General features: G+C 39.1%; 1 protein-coding gene across 5 annotated transcripts in view; it reads left to right on the top strand.

Annotated features, from left to right (window-relative positions):
• Positions 1–18,913, top strand: part of ERC1 (ELKS/RAB6-interacting/CAST family member 1) — a 311,152-nt gene that overhangs the window by 62,998 nt on the left and 229,241 nt on the right. For all 5 annotated transcript variants that reach the window (XM_040594870.1, XM_040594868.1, XM_040594867.1 and 2 more), the window contains one exon: positions 12,088–12,504. In XM_040594870.1, coding sequence (XP_040450804.1) covers positions 12,088–12,504 — 417 coding nt within the window. The remainder of the gene's footprint in view (positions 1–12,087; positions 12,505–18,913) is intronic.

The following is an 18,913-nucleotide window of genomic DNA, read 5'->3' as shown; positions in this document are numbered from 1 at the left end:
TTTTAAATGCATATCACTTGGTTACAAGGTGATTTGCATAAATGTGCTTGAACCAGAATCAAAATACTGAATTGTACTGCATTTTTATTCTTTTCATCTCTATTTTTGCAGATCTTGGACAGTTATGTATTCTCAGTCTGGTATATAAAGAAGCAAGGGAGTTCAGTTATTGCTCTGCAAGAAGCCTAACAGCGTGACATACTGCTTTAATGACCATGTAGTAGTGATTCATGAGTAAATAATTCCTGAAAGGGTTTATTAAGAGGCAGTATTCGTTCAGTGAGAGATTCACCCTGAATGATTTTACCAACACAGTCTACAGCGACTGTCCATTTTGATCCATGGACAATGCAAGACTATTCTGTGTTAGATACTTTCATGCTTATTGCAGTGGACTCAGATCTGCTTTATGTTCTTCTATCTATTCACTTGATTCCTAGAGTGATGTGCAAGACACAGTATTAAAACTTTTCACTGACAAAAGTAGTTCTAGCTGTCAGTCCTATTGCAGACTACCCATTTTAGCTTCTCTGATTCACGTTTTGATCAGATGTATCTCTGGCATACTAAGAACTCAACTTTCTGCACCTGATGGCTTGAGCTGCCAGAGGGAATTGCCTCTTGCTTTGAAAATTCTTGTACCTAGCAGAAAGATGTCTGCGGGGAAGAAACACTCTTCTAAATGGAAGGACTTTTCTGTTTAAGTATTTTCATCACATTCTAGTATCCAATAAAGGTTTTCATAGTGAAAATCCTTGACTTAATATTTCCAAACCAGCATGTGACCCTTGTATCTGTCACTATCATGGTACGTCTATCAGAAATCTGAATGCCTCCTGTTCAGGTAGGTTGTACTAGGCCGCCTCATTTCTAGAACTATCTAAGTTCCTCTTCATGCTTTGCTGTCACTTTTCTCTTGAACTCCTTCAAGGGGTATTGTGTTGCCTCCTCAAGGTCACAGAAAGCTCCTTTAGAACTTAATGTAATGTGCTGTTTTCTGCTTTGCTATCAGAGGTGCTGCTGTCATTTCAGCATGAGGGTAAGTGTCAGAACATTGTGATCAGAGTCTTTTTACATGTTCTTTCACAGGGACAGTGATTACTGCAGTCATATTCTAAATTTATCCTGAAATACTAGTAAGGCATTTGATCTGCCTGTCTTCCCAAAACTATACTCGGCATAAGAGACTTCATGTATCCAGAAAAGAGTGTTTTCAAGTCTGTCCCTTTGTGAGTGCAGCCAATATTTTATGGCAGAGAGCTGAGAAGATAACATGTGTAATGTTGAAAAGCCACAGGTTTGAAAAGGCTTAGTTGAGTCTCACTGATGATTGCTGCTATTGCAAATTTTGTTACAAATGGGTTTCTATTTTATTCTTTCTTGCATTTCAAAGAAAATTAACAAAGTTATGAAGATGGAAGGGATGCATATCTTCCATTTGGGAAGAACTTATCTTGCTTGTGAGAACATCAAGCCCTAATTTTGCAAGATAGACTTAAAGTGATTCCTGCCATTGTGGCTGACTGCAGTGCCACTGATAACTCTAAAAAAGCCTACTCTACTTACTTAAGTAAGGGAAAATGAATGAGGTTTTGGGGGTTTTGTCTGTATATAGCAATGCACAAACTATAGTCCTCTACGTCACTGATGATGTACCTGCATACTGCTCTTGTTGCAGCTGTCTTTGTAGGCCTTTTGGATTTGGGGCCAGTTGAGTATGTAAGTCTGCAGTTATTTCTTACTTGGCTTAATACAAGAAAATCATGTGCAAATGCTTTTCCAGGAAACTTGTTTTACTTTCCCTGAAGAACTGATGATATGGCAAACGTGAGAAGATGCAATGCTTACAATTATGTATGGGATAGAAAGCAGTTAGGAAGGTATATTAGAGAGGCTATGAACAAGTAAAGCAAGAATGAAAGTATGACTGTGACATAGCCAAATTGGTCCCATCATCTTCTGAAACAGTGGGATGAGATGTTGGGCATGCAGGGCCTCTTCACGCTGTAGTCATCTCTGTAAGATGACTTTTGCCTTGCAAGGTTAGCATCTAATCAGCACAAAGAAAATTATAAGCAGGCTGGCAAAGTCTCATTCTACACATGGTCTGTGCAGCAAGAGGCAGTAGTTGGTTATCTCCCTATCTTGGTTGAACATTGTACAAAGACTCCATTGGCAAGAACTTTCTATGTGTCAAGGAACAGCCATATGTTGTTTGAAATCCTGAATGTCGTATGTTCTATTATTTGACTAAGGATCAAGTCCTTAGTGCAGTCTTCTTACGGTTATGGCCATATCTGGTTGTCTGATGCTTTTCTTGCTCAAGAAAATGTCTTTGAAAAGCCAACAAACAAAACACCAGTTAATTTCAGTGTTTTCAGCTTGCTGGTGAGCCACTGTCTAGATTTTATGGTTCTGTCTGATGGGGCTAGCAACTACTCCATTTCTTCAGCTTAGCAGCTGATTATTGGGCTTTTGATATCTTGTCTGGACAGTAACTCAATTTCTGGAGGCACAAGTTTGGAAAGAACACTTCCTGGTGTAGTCATCAATCCATAGTCTCTAGGCACTGGAGATCTCCCACTACTGCTTGCAGGTGAAGGATGCCACTGTGCTGCATTCCAGATTGACAAGGAAGAACAAACTATTGTGTTGCTGGGCAAGCAGAAGTTGGCAAAGCTTGCAGTTTTATTACACCGCAGCCTACCTTGTAACTGTTTCTTTAGTCCTCAGCAGTCACAAGCTTGAGGTATTCAAAAAGCTTTAAAGGTCAGGCCAGCTCCATGCTTTATACCCTTACATGAGAGACAGAGGGTTTATGCATGCAGATGCAATTATCCAAAATATTTCAGTCAAGATATTCTTTCTGAGATTTATACTGTAATATCTCCGAACCAACTAGTATAGAAGAAGGTTTAAACTGCGGAGGTGTTGGCAAGGGGAGGGTGATGTGGATAAAGTAGTCACGGCTTTCTTCTTGTGCATCGATTTTTCGAATACTACTCTTCCAATATAAATCATCAGCTGTTTTTCCTTACTAGAGCACAGTGTTGATGTATGCTTGTATCTTGGAAAATACTGAACACAAGATCAAAGGTTGTGTAGCAGGGCACCTTTTATCTTGGATTGATTCTTTGCATCAGCTAATGGAAGGATACATTTGCTGACTTCCCTAATTGAGGTGACTAATAATATGTTTTTGCAGAGAAGCTCCTGATCTATGAACAAAATGAGTCATGTTTCATGTAGATGCTCTTAATTTGAAAATATTAGACATGTATATATATGTAAATGTTAAAATTCTCCTTCCCTTAAGTACCCTAATGATTTCTACTTACTTTCAGGGGATGAGAGGTTCAGAAAAGCTGAATTTGCACCTAAGCACCTATTTCGTGGGCACAACGTTTAGAAATAATCAATACTGTGGATTAAATCGGGTGTGTTGCATACACATGAAAAATAGTGTAGGACTGAATTCTAGAAGTTGTGTTGTGGCTGGCCTGAGTATAGATCAGTCTGATGTTTGTGTGTTGGCTTTTTTTTTTATAGAAACTTCTTGCATGAGGATCCATTTTATCAACACAGTTTGTAACAAAAGAAGTTTGTGCTTGCCAGACAGGGGACTCAGAAACTGTAAAGAACTATTTTACTACAGTGTGTGAAACTGTGTACATGCAAGGACTCTTGTTTCCCCAGCAGCATAAGAACAAATAATCAAAGCTCATATCTGCTTATAAATAAAACATGATATTTAAGTAGTGTAATGCTAACCCAATTTGGACAGCCTAGCAGGAAAGAGAGGTTAAAATCGTATGGAAATTTTTGATTCTGATGAGAAATTCTAAACATTTGCCCTAATCCCCAAATTCCTGTTCTCAAGAACGATGAGGGGCACTTCAAAGAATCCAGTTTCTGCCTCCAGAATCATAGCGTGCTGACACTCAAAGCATGTGAAATGTAGATGCAGGAAGATTTGCCTGAGACAAAGCTTGTGAAACACACTAAACTACTAATGTAGATGTACCTGTGGAAATTTAAACACATGGTAGCTGGGACTAACTGGTATGACTTTAGAAATAATTTTCCTCTGAATTCTGTAGCCTACTAGACCAATTGTGGTATCAGCCACAGAGCTCAAATTCCCTTAGGAAACGGGAGCACTGTCAGAATTACATTCATAGTTCAGAAACTGATAGATAAACTGATGTTTTTCAGAAGTTTACTAGGTTAGCCTATACTTAATCAGAATTTTTATTCTTATTGCACAGGTATGTGCAATAAGAAATTTCTTCAGAATAAGGTACGTATCTACTGTGCATCAGGTATTCTGTAGAAACTGCCCATATACATGCTTTATTCCTTGAATATAGAAATAGCTTACGTTTTTTCTTTGTAACATAAACTGCTTCATGTTTATCATAGGTAAAATCTTTCACGTGGACATTTACCACTAAATAATTGGTGTACTGCGTTTATTCTGTTTTACCTTGCAGCTTTTTTTATGGATGTACCTCTACACTTGGTATGAGGTGATTGCATTGCAGTTTTGGTTCTTCTGTGGCTACAGGTTTATTAGGTAGTTTCTGATCTTCTTACTTCAGGAGTTTAAATTAATTCCTGCTGGTTTGCTTGTGTTTGGTTTGGTTTTTTGTGGTTTGGGTTTTTTTTTTTTACAGACAGAGGCGAAGGAATTAGGCTGCTGCATGCTGCCCCCTTAAACCAAATGAGTCAATTTGCGTTAGTCTAGTTCAGCTGACAAATGTGTTACTGACAAATTAAGCTCTTTACCTGTAGCATTTTTTTACCATCTTGCCCTTCTGCTTTCTCAGAGATAATGCAATGTATGGTTGGCTTTAAAATACGTCTCTATCTTTGACTCTCACAAATTAAATCCTATTAAAATCATAGCTGTATTTTGTATCTTAAACTAAACGTTATGAAAATCACCCAATGATTTCCATTTAAATAAGGGTTTTGAAGCCCTATATCCATCTTACAGGGAGTATGTAGCATTTCTGGAATCAGCAAGTTCTGTTTCATCACAGCCCTGCTGGACACCTGACATTAGCCCTTTTTTCAGTTTCTTTGCGTGGGCTGCAGCTGAATGTCAGCAGGGACTCCCTCAGCCAGCCAGGCCTTTGCTTCTGCAGTGCATTCAGCAGAATCTATTTCCCAGAAGTGCCGCCAAAACATTAACTCTTTGAGAATGGGAAAGAATGATTTCCCATAGTGACCAAATCCTATTCTAGCGTTTGACATGTGATCTCTTTTGAGCTGAATGTGGTTCGTCCTCTTAAAAATGTTTGAAGTGCTTTCATTGTAAAGAACATGAGAGGAATCATCATAATGCAAAAGTTTATGACTGTGTCTGCGGATTTGCTGGCAGTAAGAGGACATTTAATTTCTGTCATTTTCTGGTGATGTACATTTGAGGGCAGACCTTACTGAATTGTCTTCTGAAATAAAATATGTCATAACTGTTGTATCTTTTCTTTCCAGACTAGTAGCGTTGTAGTCATGATGATCTAAAGACAAAAGTAAGGCAGTGTTTGTATGTACTACAAGTACATCTGTTTCAGACCTGGAAGGGCTTTTGTAGCTGAAAGCCTGTCTTTTTTCCCCCCAGCTGTAAAAATAGTTGGCTGAATAAGATTAGCTGTTAACTGGCATCTTGCAGAATTCTAGATTTTTGGTTTTGTAATTTGGTAAACAAATTACATCTGTTTACTTTTTATTTTTTTTTTTTTAATTTGTCCCTGGGTTGAATCCTGAAAGATAAATACAGAAATATGTGATATGTAATAAAAAAATGCAAACCTGTCCTATATCTTTCCAAGGACTTACTGTTTTCTACATGAAGAACAGCTTGGATCACTGAGCAGATTTGTAGAAAACTTCCAAATACATGTACATCATAAGCTGTCATTCAGTACAGAATGTACTGGCATTGTGGGTTAACAGTAGAAGTTGTCAGGTAATTTTCAGTAGCTAAGTTTGTCAATAATATTTTTATAAGAAACTTTTATTGAATCTGCTAATTTCAGCAAAACTTCTGTTAGGAAAAAAAAATCTTCCCTGTAGAGTGGAATTTCTGATTAAAAATCAGAGAAGGGTGAGGTGCAATCAACCCCTGAGCAGGAAGTAGACTTGGTCAGGGATGCTCAGTAGAGTGTGGGAGATGCTACGGGGTTTCTTGGCTAATTCAGACAAAGACCTTGAGCTGAGATTCATCTTCCCTTTATGACACCATGATGTGAGAGATGTAGATTTAAATTCTAAAGTGAGTAAATATTCAGATAGATACGTGTACAAAGCAGAATCTCTCAGGCCCTTCTATAAGAATATGGTGTTACAGATGTAACCAAGGACAGTTTATTGCCTACCAACTAGAGTCTCATTTGGGAAGTACGAAGATGATTAGTAAGAGCTTGAACCTTTATCTCCCAGGCTGAAGCTTTTCTAACACAACACTAACTATTGTAGTCAGACTGCGCTGTTTCTCCCTGTCCTTCCCATCACCCTGTATTCTCTTGCTTCTGAATATGAGTCTTCAGTGTTCTTCAGTGGAAGAGGAGGGTTTTAAGTTGTTGAGTTTTGAAGAATGTAACGATGCTTCCCACGTCATTGTGACACCTTTCTGTGACACAGTATCGCATAATTGCATTTTATGTTTTCCCTTGTTGCTGGGAGAGAGTAGGTTCTTCTCTTCCTTTTTGTTGATTGTTAACAGGCATCTCTTGAACATACCAAATTTTGTCTTGATATTCCAAAAATTAAATTAATTTCTATGATTAACCTACTTAGAATTTAAATCCAGGAGATTAAGGAGAAGTTAACCACATATGTGTTGAGTGCCTAGGTGCCTTGCCTGTATTGCAGAACTCACAGTTCTAATTTAGGCATTTAGACTTCTTGAATAAAGTATGGGATTAATTATGTACCTGATTACGGTAGTTACAAAGACAGTATCTGCAGTGTGAATAGCCTAAATCAGGCAACCAAAACCAGACAGACACATGCATATTGGAATCTTAAACATCATGGCTTGCTAGGTCAAACTCTGTTTTGCAAAGATGAGTGTGGAAATCCTTTCTTTAAAAAGCATGTCACAGTTTAATCCTTTCTTTCAAAATCATGCTAGCAGCAATGGCTGCCTCCTTTTGATCTAAGGTCTAGGGTTAGAATACAGGTCTTGGCTGTAGAGTATCAAATTCCTTTCTCTCTCTGAGTATGTTAAAATGCACATCCCCCACTACCTTTAGAATGGCAGGATGATAAACATTTAAGTTAATTGGAGGTATTGCTATTCAGGTCTTTCTGTTCTTATGCGTTCTACTAATTAGAATAAGAAGCTGTGTTCTTTTTAGTGTTTTCTGTCAGGCCTACTGCATCTTTAAATATTTCATGCAAAATGGAAAAGCTTCAACAGGGAGAGATGAAAATAGCTGCCTGCAGCAAGGTTCTCAAACTCACCAGTTTAGCAATGGGTACATTGCCTTATCCTGAGACTGCAACAGCAGGGCTGCTTTGTGAACCAAACATAAAGAACTTCTATTATCATTGGCTGCGGTCATACTGTAGGTTGGAAACTTATCTAACTAATCTTCCCAGGTGTGGGAAATGTGGATTTGAATCCTGTTAGGTGGAGGCAAAGACTGAATCATGTTCTGCTACTTACAGATGTAAATTTCGTGTTGCTGGATGAAAGGTAAACTCTGTCTCTGTGTAGAACCTGGTTAACAAACTTTTAAGTTGCCCCATGTAAGTAATACAAGCAGAGGAACCCCCAGTAAGAGGTTACGTTTGCACATTGCCCTTGTAGGATTTACATTTGAGGTGGGCCTGAAGGGGCTTAGATCTGTCGAAAGAAAAGTACATTGGGCATAACCAGCACTACAGAACTGTACTCACAAAAGTAGCTTTGTGATTTGCAGGTGTAGTTATAATTTGCTTGAAGACCTATTTTCATTACTTGAAAAAACAGAATCCTTAAGGTCTGAAATAAGAGCAATAAGCTTCAAGCAATGTACAGGTTCAACATAATTGCTTTGACTTTAGTTATGTTACCTTTATTAAACTATTTAAGAAAAGCATGATTGGTACTTACTCAGCAGAGTATGGTCTAACGAAGCTCAGTGGTATTAGAAGTATTTTTACTTGTTTATTTCTAGATAAGAAGTTTCAACAATATTTTTCAAGTTTGATCGAGGTCTCTAGTCAGGTCCTAGAGTAGGATTAAGCATCAGTGGCTAGTATCGCATGAACTTGGAAAATATTTTGCCTTTCTGGGATAGTCACTGATTTAAAAGTGAAGTCTAAGAAATGGTTGAGAAGCTGGTAAGACTTGCCTGCCTCTTCAGAGGAAAAAGGATATTTTCTTTGAAATTATATAGAAGACGAGCTATGTTAACTGAAAAAGTAGTTTATTTATGATGCCAACTAATAAGGAGTTTTGTTCCATTATTCTGAAAATCATAACAAAATTTTGGAAATCAGAGAAAAGAACCCATTTTGCATACATCTTGTATGTTGGAAAGGAGTGGGTGTCAAAAGCATAGAATAATTTTCTATGGTGAATTTTCCAGTTACTTTGTACATAATGAAGTTTGTTCTCAGCTGAGGAGTTCAGAGAACAGTGATAGTAATTCATAAGCTTGGTGCTAACCCTTCCTCTCCCCCCACCTCTTCATTTTTCCTGGGAAACTGAATTCAAGACACTTGCTGACCACTCATGTTGGGTGTTCCAAACTCTCTTGTTCTTACTTAAGGCTGTTGGGTATCAATAAATACTGTTTGTCGCTGGGATTAATTTCTTTTTTTCACACCACATTTCTGAATTTCCCCCATCTTTATATGCTGAGCATGACATTGTGTGGTGTGGAGTATCCCTTTGGTCACTTGGGGTCAGCTGTCCCGGCTGTGTCCCCTCCCAGCTCCTTGTGCCCCCCCAGCCCGCTCGCTGGTGAGGAGCTGAAAAGACCTTGGCTCTGTGTAGACACCACTTAGCAACAACTACAAGATCAGTGTGTTATCAACATTATGCTCATCCTAAATCCAAAATACAGCACTGTACCAGCTATGAGGAAGAAAATTAACTCTATTCCAGCCAAAACCAGGACAGACCCAAAAGTTGCATGGAGGCTTTTCCAGCTTTGGGGGAGATAATTTCTGTGGGTCTGAGACACAGTTTTTGCCTATGTAAACTGAAATGAGATTTCACAACAGACCAAATGGTAAAAATACAGGAATTAGGTTGTGGTGATTTAGTCCACTGATGTTTATAAATAGCCCAAGTTTCATTCGGAGACAACACTGAGTAGAGGAAGTAATTTCATGTAGTAGATGATGTGGTTCTTCAGAAGAAGCTCTTTTCTTGCCTGGGAGAAAGGAAGTGCTGAAGTGGCAGTATGTGGAGAGGCAGGTGGAAGCATGTAGGAATTTGTTTATTAGCTAGGAACAACACACAGCTGGGCTGTGGGTAAGTAGAGCTTCTCAAATACAAATGGAATTAACTCATGTGGAATTGTAAAGTTGTGTCTAGTGAGGTTATTGTGTAAGTTTAATGAAATTTAAGGATGTGCTCACACTACTGCTTTTGTAGTGCTTCTGATTTTATTGGTGTTCTATAGGTACAGATGAGGCAACCCTTTTCATGAGTGCAGTCAGTTTTCTCTTACAGCTTGATCAACATACATTAATTGAAGAGATGTGGTAGTTTTGATTGCCTGCCTGCATGCTGGCATGTTTGTGGTAGCGCTGCAATTTTAAGGCTTGGAGTTTGTCTGACATTCTCACTTTGACTGTGGTTTGGATAAACGACAGTAAATGAAAATTTGAATCTTTAATTAAAAAAAAGGGAAAAAGTGATTTCTAAAAACATTTTCAAAATCCATAGATTTCCCTTGAGATAGTTCTTTTCTTCTCTTAAACTGCTAAATGCTGACTTGAAAATAAATCTGAGCATCCACCAATATATAAACACAATGTACCTTTTAGAACAGAGTAATTAGTTATTCCCTCACCTAATACACCTTTGCTATGTTATCACATATTTTGTAACCTAAAGTGTAGTTTTAGATTAGCAGAATTAGTATCTGCCAACTATTGTGTTATTTAAATAGAAGAAAAGACAATAACAGCATCTCAAATGGACCATGAAGCTACAAATTTAAATTTATTTCAGTTTATGCTGATACCATAAATGATGGTTCCATTTTCTTCTCCACCAGCTCTTTGACTGCATGTTCCCACCCCTACTTCGCACCAGGATCAGCATCAGTGTAGTCGCTCCCATCAACTGGATCAGCGATCTGGCTGGAAAGACGTTTTGTTTGGTTTGGATGGGGCTGAATTTTTAACCAGGTGACATTTTGGTCCAGTTGTCAGTACCAGCCACCTAAGGAAGGACAGAGAGCTGAATTGTTCCTTTTAGTAGCAGTGTGGACTTAAGTGAGCTGATGATAGAACAGCACCTTCGGTTTTGAAAAGCTAGGCCAGAACACAGAAGGAGGGGAAGTACTCTGTGAAGTACTGAACTTTGTAAAGAAAGAGAAGTACTGAACTTTGTAAAGAAAGTGGGATTGGATTGCCTTTATGCACCATTCTATACAGCCAAACTAACCATTAACATTTGTAAAAGAGGTTAAAGATAGATGATTGTGCTGCAAATACTGTCTTCTGTGTATTGTCTTTTCATAGAATTGCAGGATGGTTGAGGTTGGAATAGACCCCTGGAGGTCAGCTGGTCCAACCTCCCTGCTCAAGCAGTGCTGTCTAGAGCTGGTTGCCCAAGACCATTTCCAGGCAGTTTTTTAGTATTTCCAAGGAATTTTACATAAGAATTGTATAAATATATTCTTGAAGTAGTACTTAAATTCAAATCCTTTTACATTTCATCTTTTCACAAATATTTGAGAGAAATGAAGTACCTGGATTTATGTCAAACATACTAATTTGGCACCATCTTTATATTATAGACCTGAACAGTGTGTGTCTTGCGTCAAGCTTGATCATAGATTATAACTAATTCTTACTAGTACTTTAATCCTAGTGAATATTGGAAGTAGCTGTATTGCAAACACATTTTTGTGATGTGTAAAGGTAGACCCCAGTGATCAGTCCGTCTGACTTGTTCACATTCAGACTAAACTGTAAGTACGTCTGCCGCTCTTAAGGGAGTATAGGAGTATCACTTGGTGTGTATGTCATCCTTGGTAATCAGATCTTTGTTGTGTGTTAGTACTTGTTGGTTCTTGTCTTGATACTTCTGTCTTGCTGAGAAGAAAACATGTGTGTATCTAAATATGAAGGGAGGACTTTTTTCTAGGTAAACTGCTTCTCCCATATTATCCCACTATATTAACCCACTGTATTCACAGGATTTAGTGTCCTGCAGAAGTACAAATTACTGCTGATCATTTGATTGACTTCAGTTCCTCCTTGTAAGGTGGCAATTTCTGTTCTGTACTAAAATCCTCATACATAAAATTGTATGATGTGACCCTTCTCCCCCATCAGCATATATTCAGCTGTCTATAGTTACAGTTCTTTCTGACATGCTGAAGCGTCTTCTGTAAGTCAGCTGGGAAATGTGTGCTGTGTGTAGTGTTAATGCTAAAGACCTTGGGAGTCTTCGTGGCTGATGACATTTTATTAGACGATATGTAAATACTAATAATCAGGTGTCCCTCTGCTTTGCCAAGATAGTAATTCTAGTCTGGGACTTATGCAGAATTCTTCTATGGGGTACACAAACATCTGGAAAAAAAATACTTTAAGCTCTCAGCTTACTGACGAATGCCTACTGATGTTTTCCTGTTTGAAATAGTGACTCAGTCGAGTTGGTGGAAGTGGAAGAGTCACCCAAGTAAGAGGTTTCTAGTGTTAAGCAACTTCTACCAGGTATAAAATGAGGGACTTGAAATTTCTGTAGTATAACCCAGTTCCACCTCAGTTCTGCTTTCAAAAATGTAGGTCTATTGGTGTTCTGGTTTCCTCATGGTAGTTCAGGAGGACGGGCATGGGTCATACTATTCTCTTTTTCTCCAGTGGAGGGAATTCTCTGATTTTATTTATTTATTCTTTTAGCATATGCAGATGACTATCCAGGCTCTCCAAGACGAGCTTCGGATCCAGCGGGACCTGAACCAGCTGTTCCAGCAGGACAGCAGCACTAGAACCAGTGAGCCCTTTGTGGCAGAGCTCACAGAGGAAAATTTCCAACGACTTCATGCAGAGCATGAACGCCAGGCCAAGGAACTCTTCCTGCTACGTAAAACCTTAGAAGAGATGGAACTGCGTATTGAGACACAGAAACAGACCTTAAATGCACGTGATGAGTCCATCAAAAAGCTGCTGGAGATGCTGCAGAGTAAAGGTCTGTCAGCAAAAGCCACCGAGGAAGATCATGAGCGAACAAGACGGTTGGCTGAGGCAGAGATGCATGTGCACCACTTGGAAAGCCTTCTTGAACAGAAGGAAAAAGAAAACAACATGCTGAGAGAGGTAAGTGACCAAGTTTGGGTTCATCTCCAATCTTAAGCTCTTCTCTGTCTCCTCCATTTCACAGCTTTAAGGAGAGAGTCTTCCATCCTCTCTAAAAGTTATTTTTTACATTGCAAACTTGACATAATTTGTCCCTGTTTTAAAACTTCTTTATGGCTTCCTTGCGTGTGCTTTCTGGGGTTTTATGCTTTAGGCCCCACTTTCATCGTAGTCTCCATATGAAGCTCTGGAGGTGAATTTTCACAGACTGTAAAATTCATTCTTCCATTCTATTTTAGTGTGAGAGAAAGTAGCTACCTGTATTTAGGAGACAGCTGAGAGAAATCTTTGCAGGAGTAATGGATGATTGCTCTACGGTTTCCATGGAAACACTCCTCTTGCTGTGAAGGGTATTTGATAAAACTATTGGGTGCCCTGGATGCACAGCCAAAAAAAAGATAACTTAAAGGGGACATTGCTGTACACATAGTAACCCCTTCCCAGCATACCTCTGAAAACAGAAAAGAAAAAACATTGTTATATCTGTATTGCACCTGTATTGTATATCTGTATTGTAGAGGAGTACAATGGCAGGCATTCTTCACTATTAATCATCCTAAACTAGGCATAATAAAATCCAGGCTACGTATAACCACAGAATCATTTAGGTTGGAAAAAACCTTTAAGATCATAACATCCAACCGTATAAGCATCTTAGAAAAATAAAGGACAATAAATGAGTTGTTTTGTAGCCAGTGTCATTACATTTCTTTATATTGTTAAATGTATTTTCCTCTTGTCAACCAACCTCCCAAAGTATTCTATTATTAAGTTCTGAAAGGCTAGTAATTCAGCATGTGTTGTGTACGTACTCAGGTGTGTATGTATATATGTGTATTCACGAATGCTAAGATTTTCTGTAAAGATTAATTTACATCTATATCTAGTCTGAATGCATGAATTGATAACTATATAGGTATGTGTAACACATATATGTGAATCTAATGACCTGTTCGGGGCATTGTATGTCTACTTTGTGGTTTAGCTTTTTTTTTTTGAAAGCCTGGCACACAGACAAAATTGAAGCCCCCTCTCTAAGAAGCCAGGGAAGCAAGGTCTGGCACAGAGGGTTTTGAGGTGTGTTTGTAGCAAATTCTACTTAATACCTCTTATTCATATGTTTTCTGTGGCCTGACCCATTGTACTTGTGCTCTTGCAAGCATTTATATAAGAAAGCTAGAGCCCATTGCATTTCTGAGCCAGATTTATGCCAGATTTATTTTTATAGAGCAGTAATCTCTTGAGTGTCTGGAGTGAAGATAGTATGATTCCAGAGTTTCTACACCATGCTTTTTCCTTTATTTAGCAACCAATGATAACTGTGTTCCAATTCTTGTATCTATTTCAGGAAGAGCCCCAAATGGCTTCCATTTGTTGCTGCTTTAAGTCCAGCAACATAAATGAAAAGCTGGCAGGAGCTGTGTAATTTTTTAGGAATGCAGTTACATTTTTTTCAGCTATAGATGAGTAGATGTCGAGGGATAAAAATTCTTGTTTCATTCACACATATGTGGAAATCATCAATCATTTAAATCCTAGCCTTTATGGTAAAGGGTTCCCTGGGGAAGGTAGAGATGGGTTACTGACTTTGAAAGTGCAAATGCTGTTTATCTAATATTTTAAAATTAATGACTCCTTGCTGCTTACACAGCTCTAATCCATTGAGAAGGGTAAGCTGGGCGTGCTGTAACTGGTAGCTCACTCCATTGATACGATGTGGGGTCCAGTCTAGAAGCTGCGGACCCTAGTAGCCTTGGGAACATGGTGCCACATGCAGAGTTGCCAAATTATCTCCTTGTGGAACTGGGTCACATCAGGAAGGGTTTTGTTAAGTACCCTTGTGTAAGTGCCCACGTTGAGCTCTGAGCTAGACGGAGCTAATTGAACTGAGGCTTGTCTGCATGAAACTCAGGTCTCATCCTTGGGGCTCTTGGAAGCTGGAGAAAATCAGGGGATGTCGCTGAACTGTGGCTGATTGTATCTGACTTCCTGAGCATCAAGTTGCTCTGCTCTGCAGGATCTGGTTCAGAGTTGTTACCACTCTTCTACATTGGAAGTTGTCTCTGTGCAGAACATTTTAGGTGTGTCTGCATCACCCTCCTCAGCTAATCTTCTATTACATGTTTGTCTGTATTTCCATAGCTTTGGGTTATTTTAGCCCTTTGCTACCCCAGATACAAACTATGAACTTTTTGAGCTGCCTTGAAGAAGTCAATCAACTATCTTCATGGTTCTGTATCTAGCATTCCCAGGATCTGGAAAGGCATGCTAAATTCTTTTTTAAATGCTGCTGTTAGAGGGGGCATTAGTATCTCAAAGGGATTTGCATGAGCTTGGGAGGCCAGCATTTGTACTTACTGTTCTAACACACTGGAAAAGCTGAGAAAAACCTAAATAGCAGTTTTGACCATTTTAGCTGAAGCACTTTCTGAGATGTCAGAACCCACTAGTACTGCTTCTGACTTCACAAGTGTGTCAGACGTCTGGTAAAAATCTTTACTGGGAATAATAACAAAGACCTGCATCTTGAAGCAAAAAGGTATCCCTCCATTTTTCAATTTTGAAGCCTACATGTAATTCAAAGCATGATGTTGAAACTCAGGGTCATCAGATGGTTTCTTGGACTGACAGTGAAGGTGCAGTGGCCAGCAGTTTGAAAATTAAATACGAATTCATTGATTTCTCCAACTATTGCTAGTACTGTGATTGTACTGAAGATTGCACTGATTTCCTAAGGAAAAGAAATTCTTAGAGAGCTCAGACTTACGGTTCTGATAAGATCATAACCAAGGAATAGCTGACTGGTTCAGGCCAGTGATCCATTTCATCCTCTTAGTGGCCACATAATGGCCATGTGCAGACACCCAGGTAAGGGTAAGAACAAGATAAGCATGATGCTTCTCTGTAATGCTGTCCCATCTTCCCAACTATTTGCAGATGAGGGTTTTCTTGATTTTTTTGTTGGTGTCTTGTCAGTTTAGTATCCTCCATGGATCTGCCATCCAGGTACATGGTCGTTGTCTTCTTGAGCCCCTGTAAACTTTTGCAGCTGTAGCATCATTTGGTAAGTGGTTCTGTAGGCCTACTATCTGTTGCAGGAAGAACCAGTCTCATTTCTTTTGAGTTTGAACCTGTCTCCCAGTAGCCTCATTGGCAGCTTCTTGCACTGGAAAACACAGAGAATGAGTGATTGCTACTCACAATTTTAGATTTGTCATATCTCTTCTGTGTTCTCTCTTTTTCCAGGCTGAAAAGTCCAGTGCTGCTTAATTATTCCTCATATAGAAGATATTGCATATCTTTGAACATCTCCCAGAGCACTATCTCAGTCTCCCATACCCATGTTCCTGCAGATATTGAGACGTATCTCCATAAGCAATTTGACTTTCTTGGGCTTTTCCCTAATGTCCTGAATTCTGGGGAACTCAAGCGATTTTTCCATACAAGTCTGTAGGAAAGGTCCTATATCCAGCACAGGATGCATTTAGCAACTCAGTAATGCAGAGGACAGTCTCTCATTAATACAAAATAATGAAAAATTAAATGTCTAATTGAACATCTGAACACAGGGATGGATCTGGATGCCCTAACTTCAGCAGATGAAAGTGTGGCTGCATACATTCCTCTACCCTAGAAAACAAGCTTAAGCTTCGTAGTTTATAAAAAGATAGCTGCTGTTTTGACTATCCCTTCTTAAGTCTTAGTGAAAATTATTCATATTATTGTTGGTATTCTAGACTTCACTTTCAGAAACAAAATTATTATCATACCAGCAAGAAATACTTGACAAAATCCAGCAGCTGGGCTACAGCTTCCAGAATAGCTCCCAAGTTACATTAACTGCCACCTCATTGTTTGAGACTCACCTGTTGCAGAATTATCAGTGATGGCAGTGACAGCAGATAGCTCTAAAGATAATGAAGCTTGCTGTGCTCTTCTTGAAAACCTCCCTGCTCCCCTCCCCCCCCATCCCCCCAAATGCTAGATGCACTGAATAGAAATAAATTTTTCTCAGCTACACAGAGTAATAGACCAAATATCAGTGCAACTTATGGCAGAATATCATGTGAATGTGTCCATATCTGGTGTTCTAGACACTTGGAGTACTACGGACAAACTATGATTCATAAGGACAGTCCAGCATCATTGCACAAACTTGGTTAAACCTTTCTCTTTGGTTTGTTCATTACTGTCTGTCTTCAGGAATATACATCTGAAGAAAACTAAAATCATACACCTCTGGCATCACAATCAGTAAAGAGGTAACTTCTTGAAAGTTTTTGGATAAAGATTTTAGTCCAGCTTTCTCATCTGCCTAGAAGAAAGGATAAAACTAAAGCTTTCTGTATTGGCTCTACCCAGGGGGAACAAAAAGAAGTTGCTCATCGTCTGTTATGGTCAGATATGTGCCAAACAACTTTGGCAGTGTTGTCCCACTTTCTTACTCCTTCACAAGTGCTATCAGCACAGACTTTACAACAGTAGTTAATCTGATGACCTGTTTATGTCTGGGTTGCTACTGGACATGCATACTCTGCAAACCAAATACACCTTTGTTCACAGCACTCTATGGCATATGCTAATCGTAGTCTCCAAGATATACTGGCATATCGCTGCTTTCTCCTGCTCAGGTAGGGATATCCTTTGGTGTCTCAAATCATAAGAACTAAGGAGGATCCCAAATGTATTCCCTTCTTTTCATTGGCCAGTGTACTTACTGGTATCTACCGAATACACCTATGAAGCCATCAATCCCATCTTGCCTTGTATAACATAAATTGAGAGTCCTGGTAATATACATGGCCCCAGCTATTGCCTTTTCCTGAAAAGATGCAGCAGAAGTCATGCACAGTGCCAGTTGTTCTTCCTTTGTAACAGTTTTACCACATGTTTGTAATGAAGGATTACATAAGTCCTGCAAGCGGCTTGTGATCGGCTGTGACTGTTGTCAGTACCTTCGGCAGCAGGTCAAAACTCTGCACAACTCTAAGCAGAGTCAAAACTCTGCAACACAGCTCTAAGTTAAACTGTGATCTTGTAGCTGTAACATTCTCGTGAGAAAAGGGAGCAGTTATCTCAAACTTCGAGGCTAAGCTGGTACTGAAGGTGGGGTGGGGTGTTCATTGAAATATCAGTGTAACAGAATGTCAACGTAGTTAATCATAAAGAATGAAACAGCCATTTGATTTGATAGATAAAATCGGGACAGTTATTCCCTGAACGGTGAACCCGGGTCTGGGACAGATGGCCGACTACAGCCTTTTATTCAGAAACAGGGGGAAGGCTTTTTGATCTGGAAGGTTTCTTCAGGTGTCAGTCCTAGATTCAATGCTTGCATGTTACAGTGGTGTGGCACAGTGAAGGAACCAACGATAGCTTTGTACATTGTGTCGCAAAACCTGTGTTTGGTAGTAAATGACAGTTTTGATATTTTTTTTTAAATAATAATTGGGCCCATTCAGACAAGGTCAGTTTTTAATACAACCGAGTGCACAAGTGAATTAAGGAGTTAGGGATGTGGCACTTAACAAATAAAGGGTGGCTTTGTATGTAAAGCAGTCATTGAAATGGGTCATTCATAAGGGCACTCATTGACAATGAACTTAAGGAAAGAGGCTATGGCAGAAAAAGCTATCATTTCTTTTCATCTTCAGTGTTTGCTGAAACGGCGACCCCACAAAGTCCTGTTTGTGAACTGTGTTACAGCTATCTAGCATGGCCTTATTACCAGAGCTGATATTACAAGAGCTGATCCCTGTTTGTAGCTATTTGACTCTTAACAGTGCTCACTTTATTCTAGGAAGTAACACTAAATTTCTGTGAGCATCTTCATTATGCCTCCACTTAGGGCAGGTGCCTGTCAGAGCAGCGAGCAGGCACGCTAGGCTATAACATATGTATACTTGACTTTGCTTTAGATTATCAAACTTGATGTGATGGCCAAACAGCAGCAGCAAGGAGCTGAGAGATGAGTGAGAAAGGATGGATGTTGCCATCTAAAGATACCATTGGAGCACTGCTGAAATAAATGAAGAGAAAGGCTGTTTGCCTTATCTGACCAGTTTTTAATTAACTGTGACAAGTTTTGCAAAGAAGTTCTTTTTCCAGGCATTTGTTAAAGTTCTTACCCTTTTCTGCTCCAGGCTCAGAGAAGGGTTTAGTAATTTTAATTGGAGCAATTAGAGTTATCTCAAAGAACACTTTCTTTTTCCTGTTCCAAGACTTTGCAACTTAAATAAAACACGCTTGCAGAGAGAATTTTTTGTTTGCTGGAGTAGACACATTCAATAACTGGAACTCTTACTACTGTCATATGAGGGAAGATCTTTCTGATGAGTTAAATTAAGTTTCTGCTTTTTCTATTGCTGCT

This window comes from Falco naumanni, chromosome 5 (assembly GCF_017639655.2).
Source record: "Falco naumanni isolate bFalNau1 chromosome 5, bFalNau1.pat, whole genome shotgun sequence".
NCBI classification, from domain to species: Eukaryota; Metazoa; Chordata; class Aves; order Falconiformes; family Falconidae; genus Falco; species Falco naumanni.
Note: the sequence above shows the minus strand (reverse complement) of the source record. Positions and strands in the feature narration are given on the sequence as shown.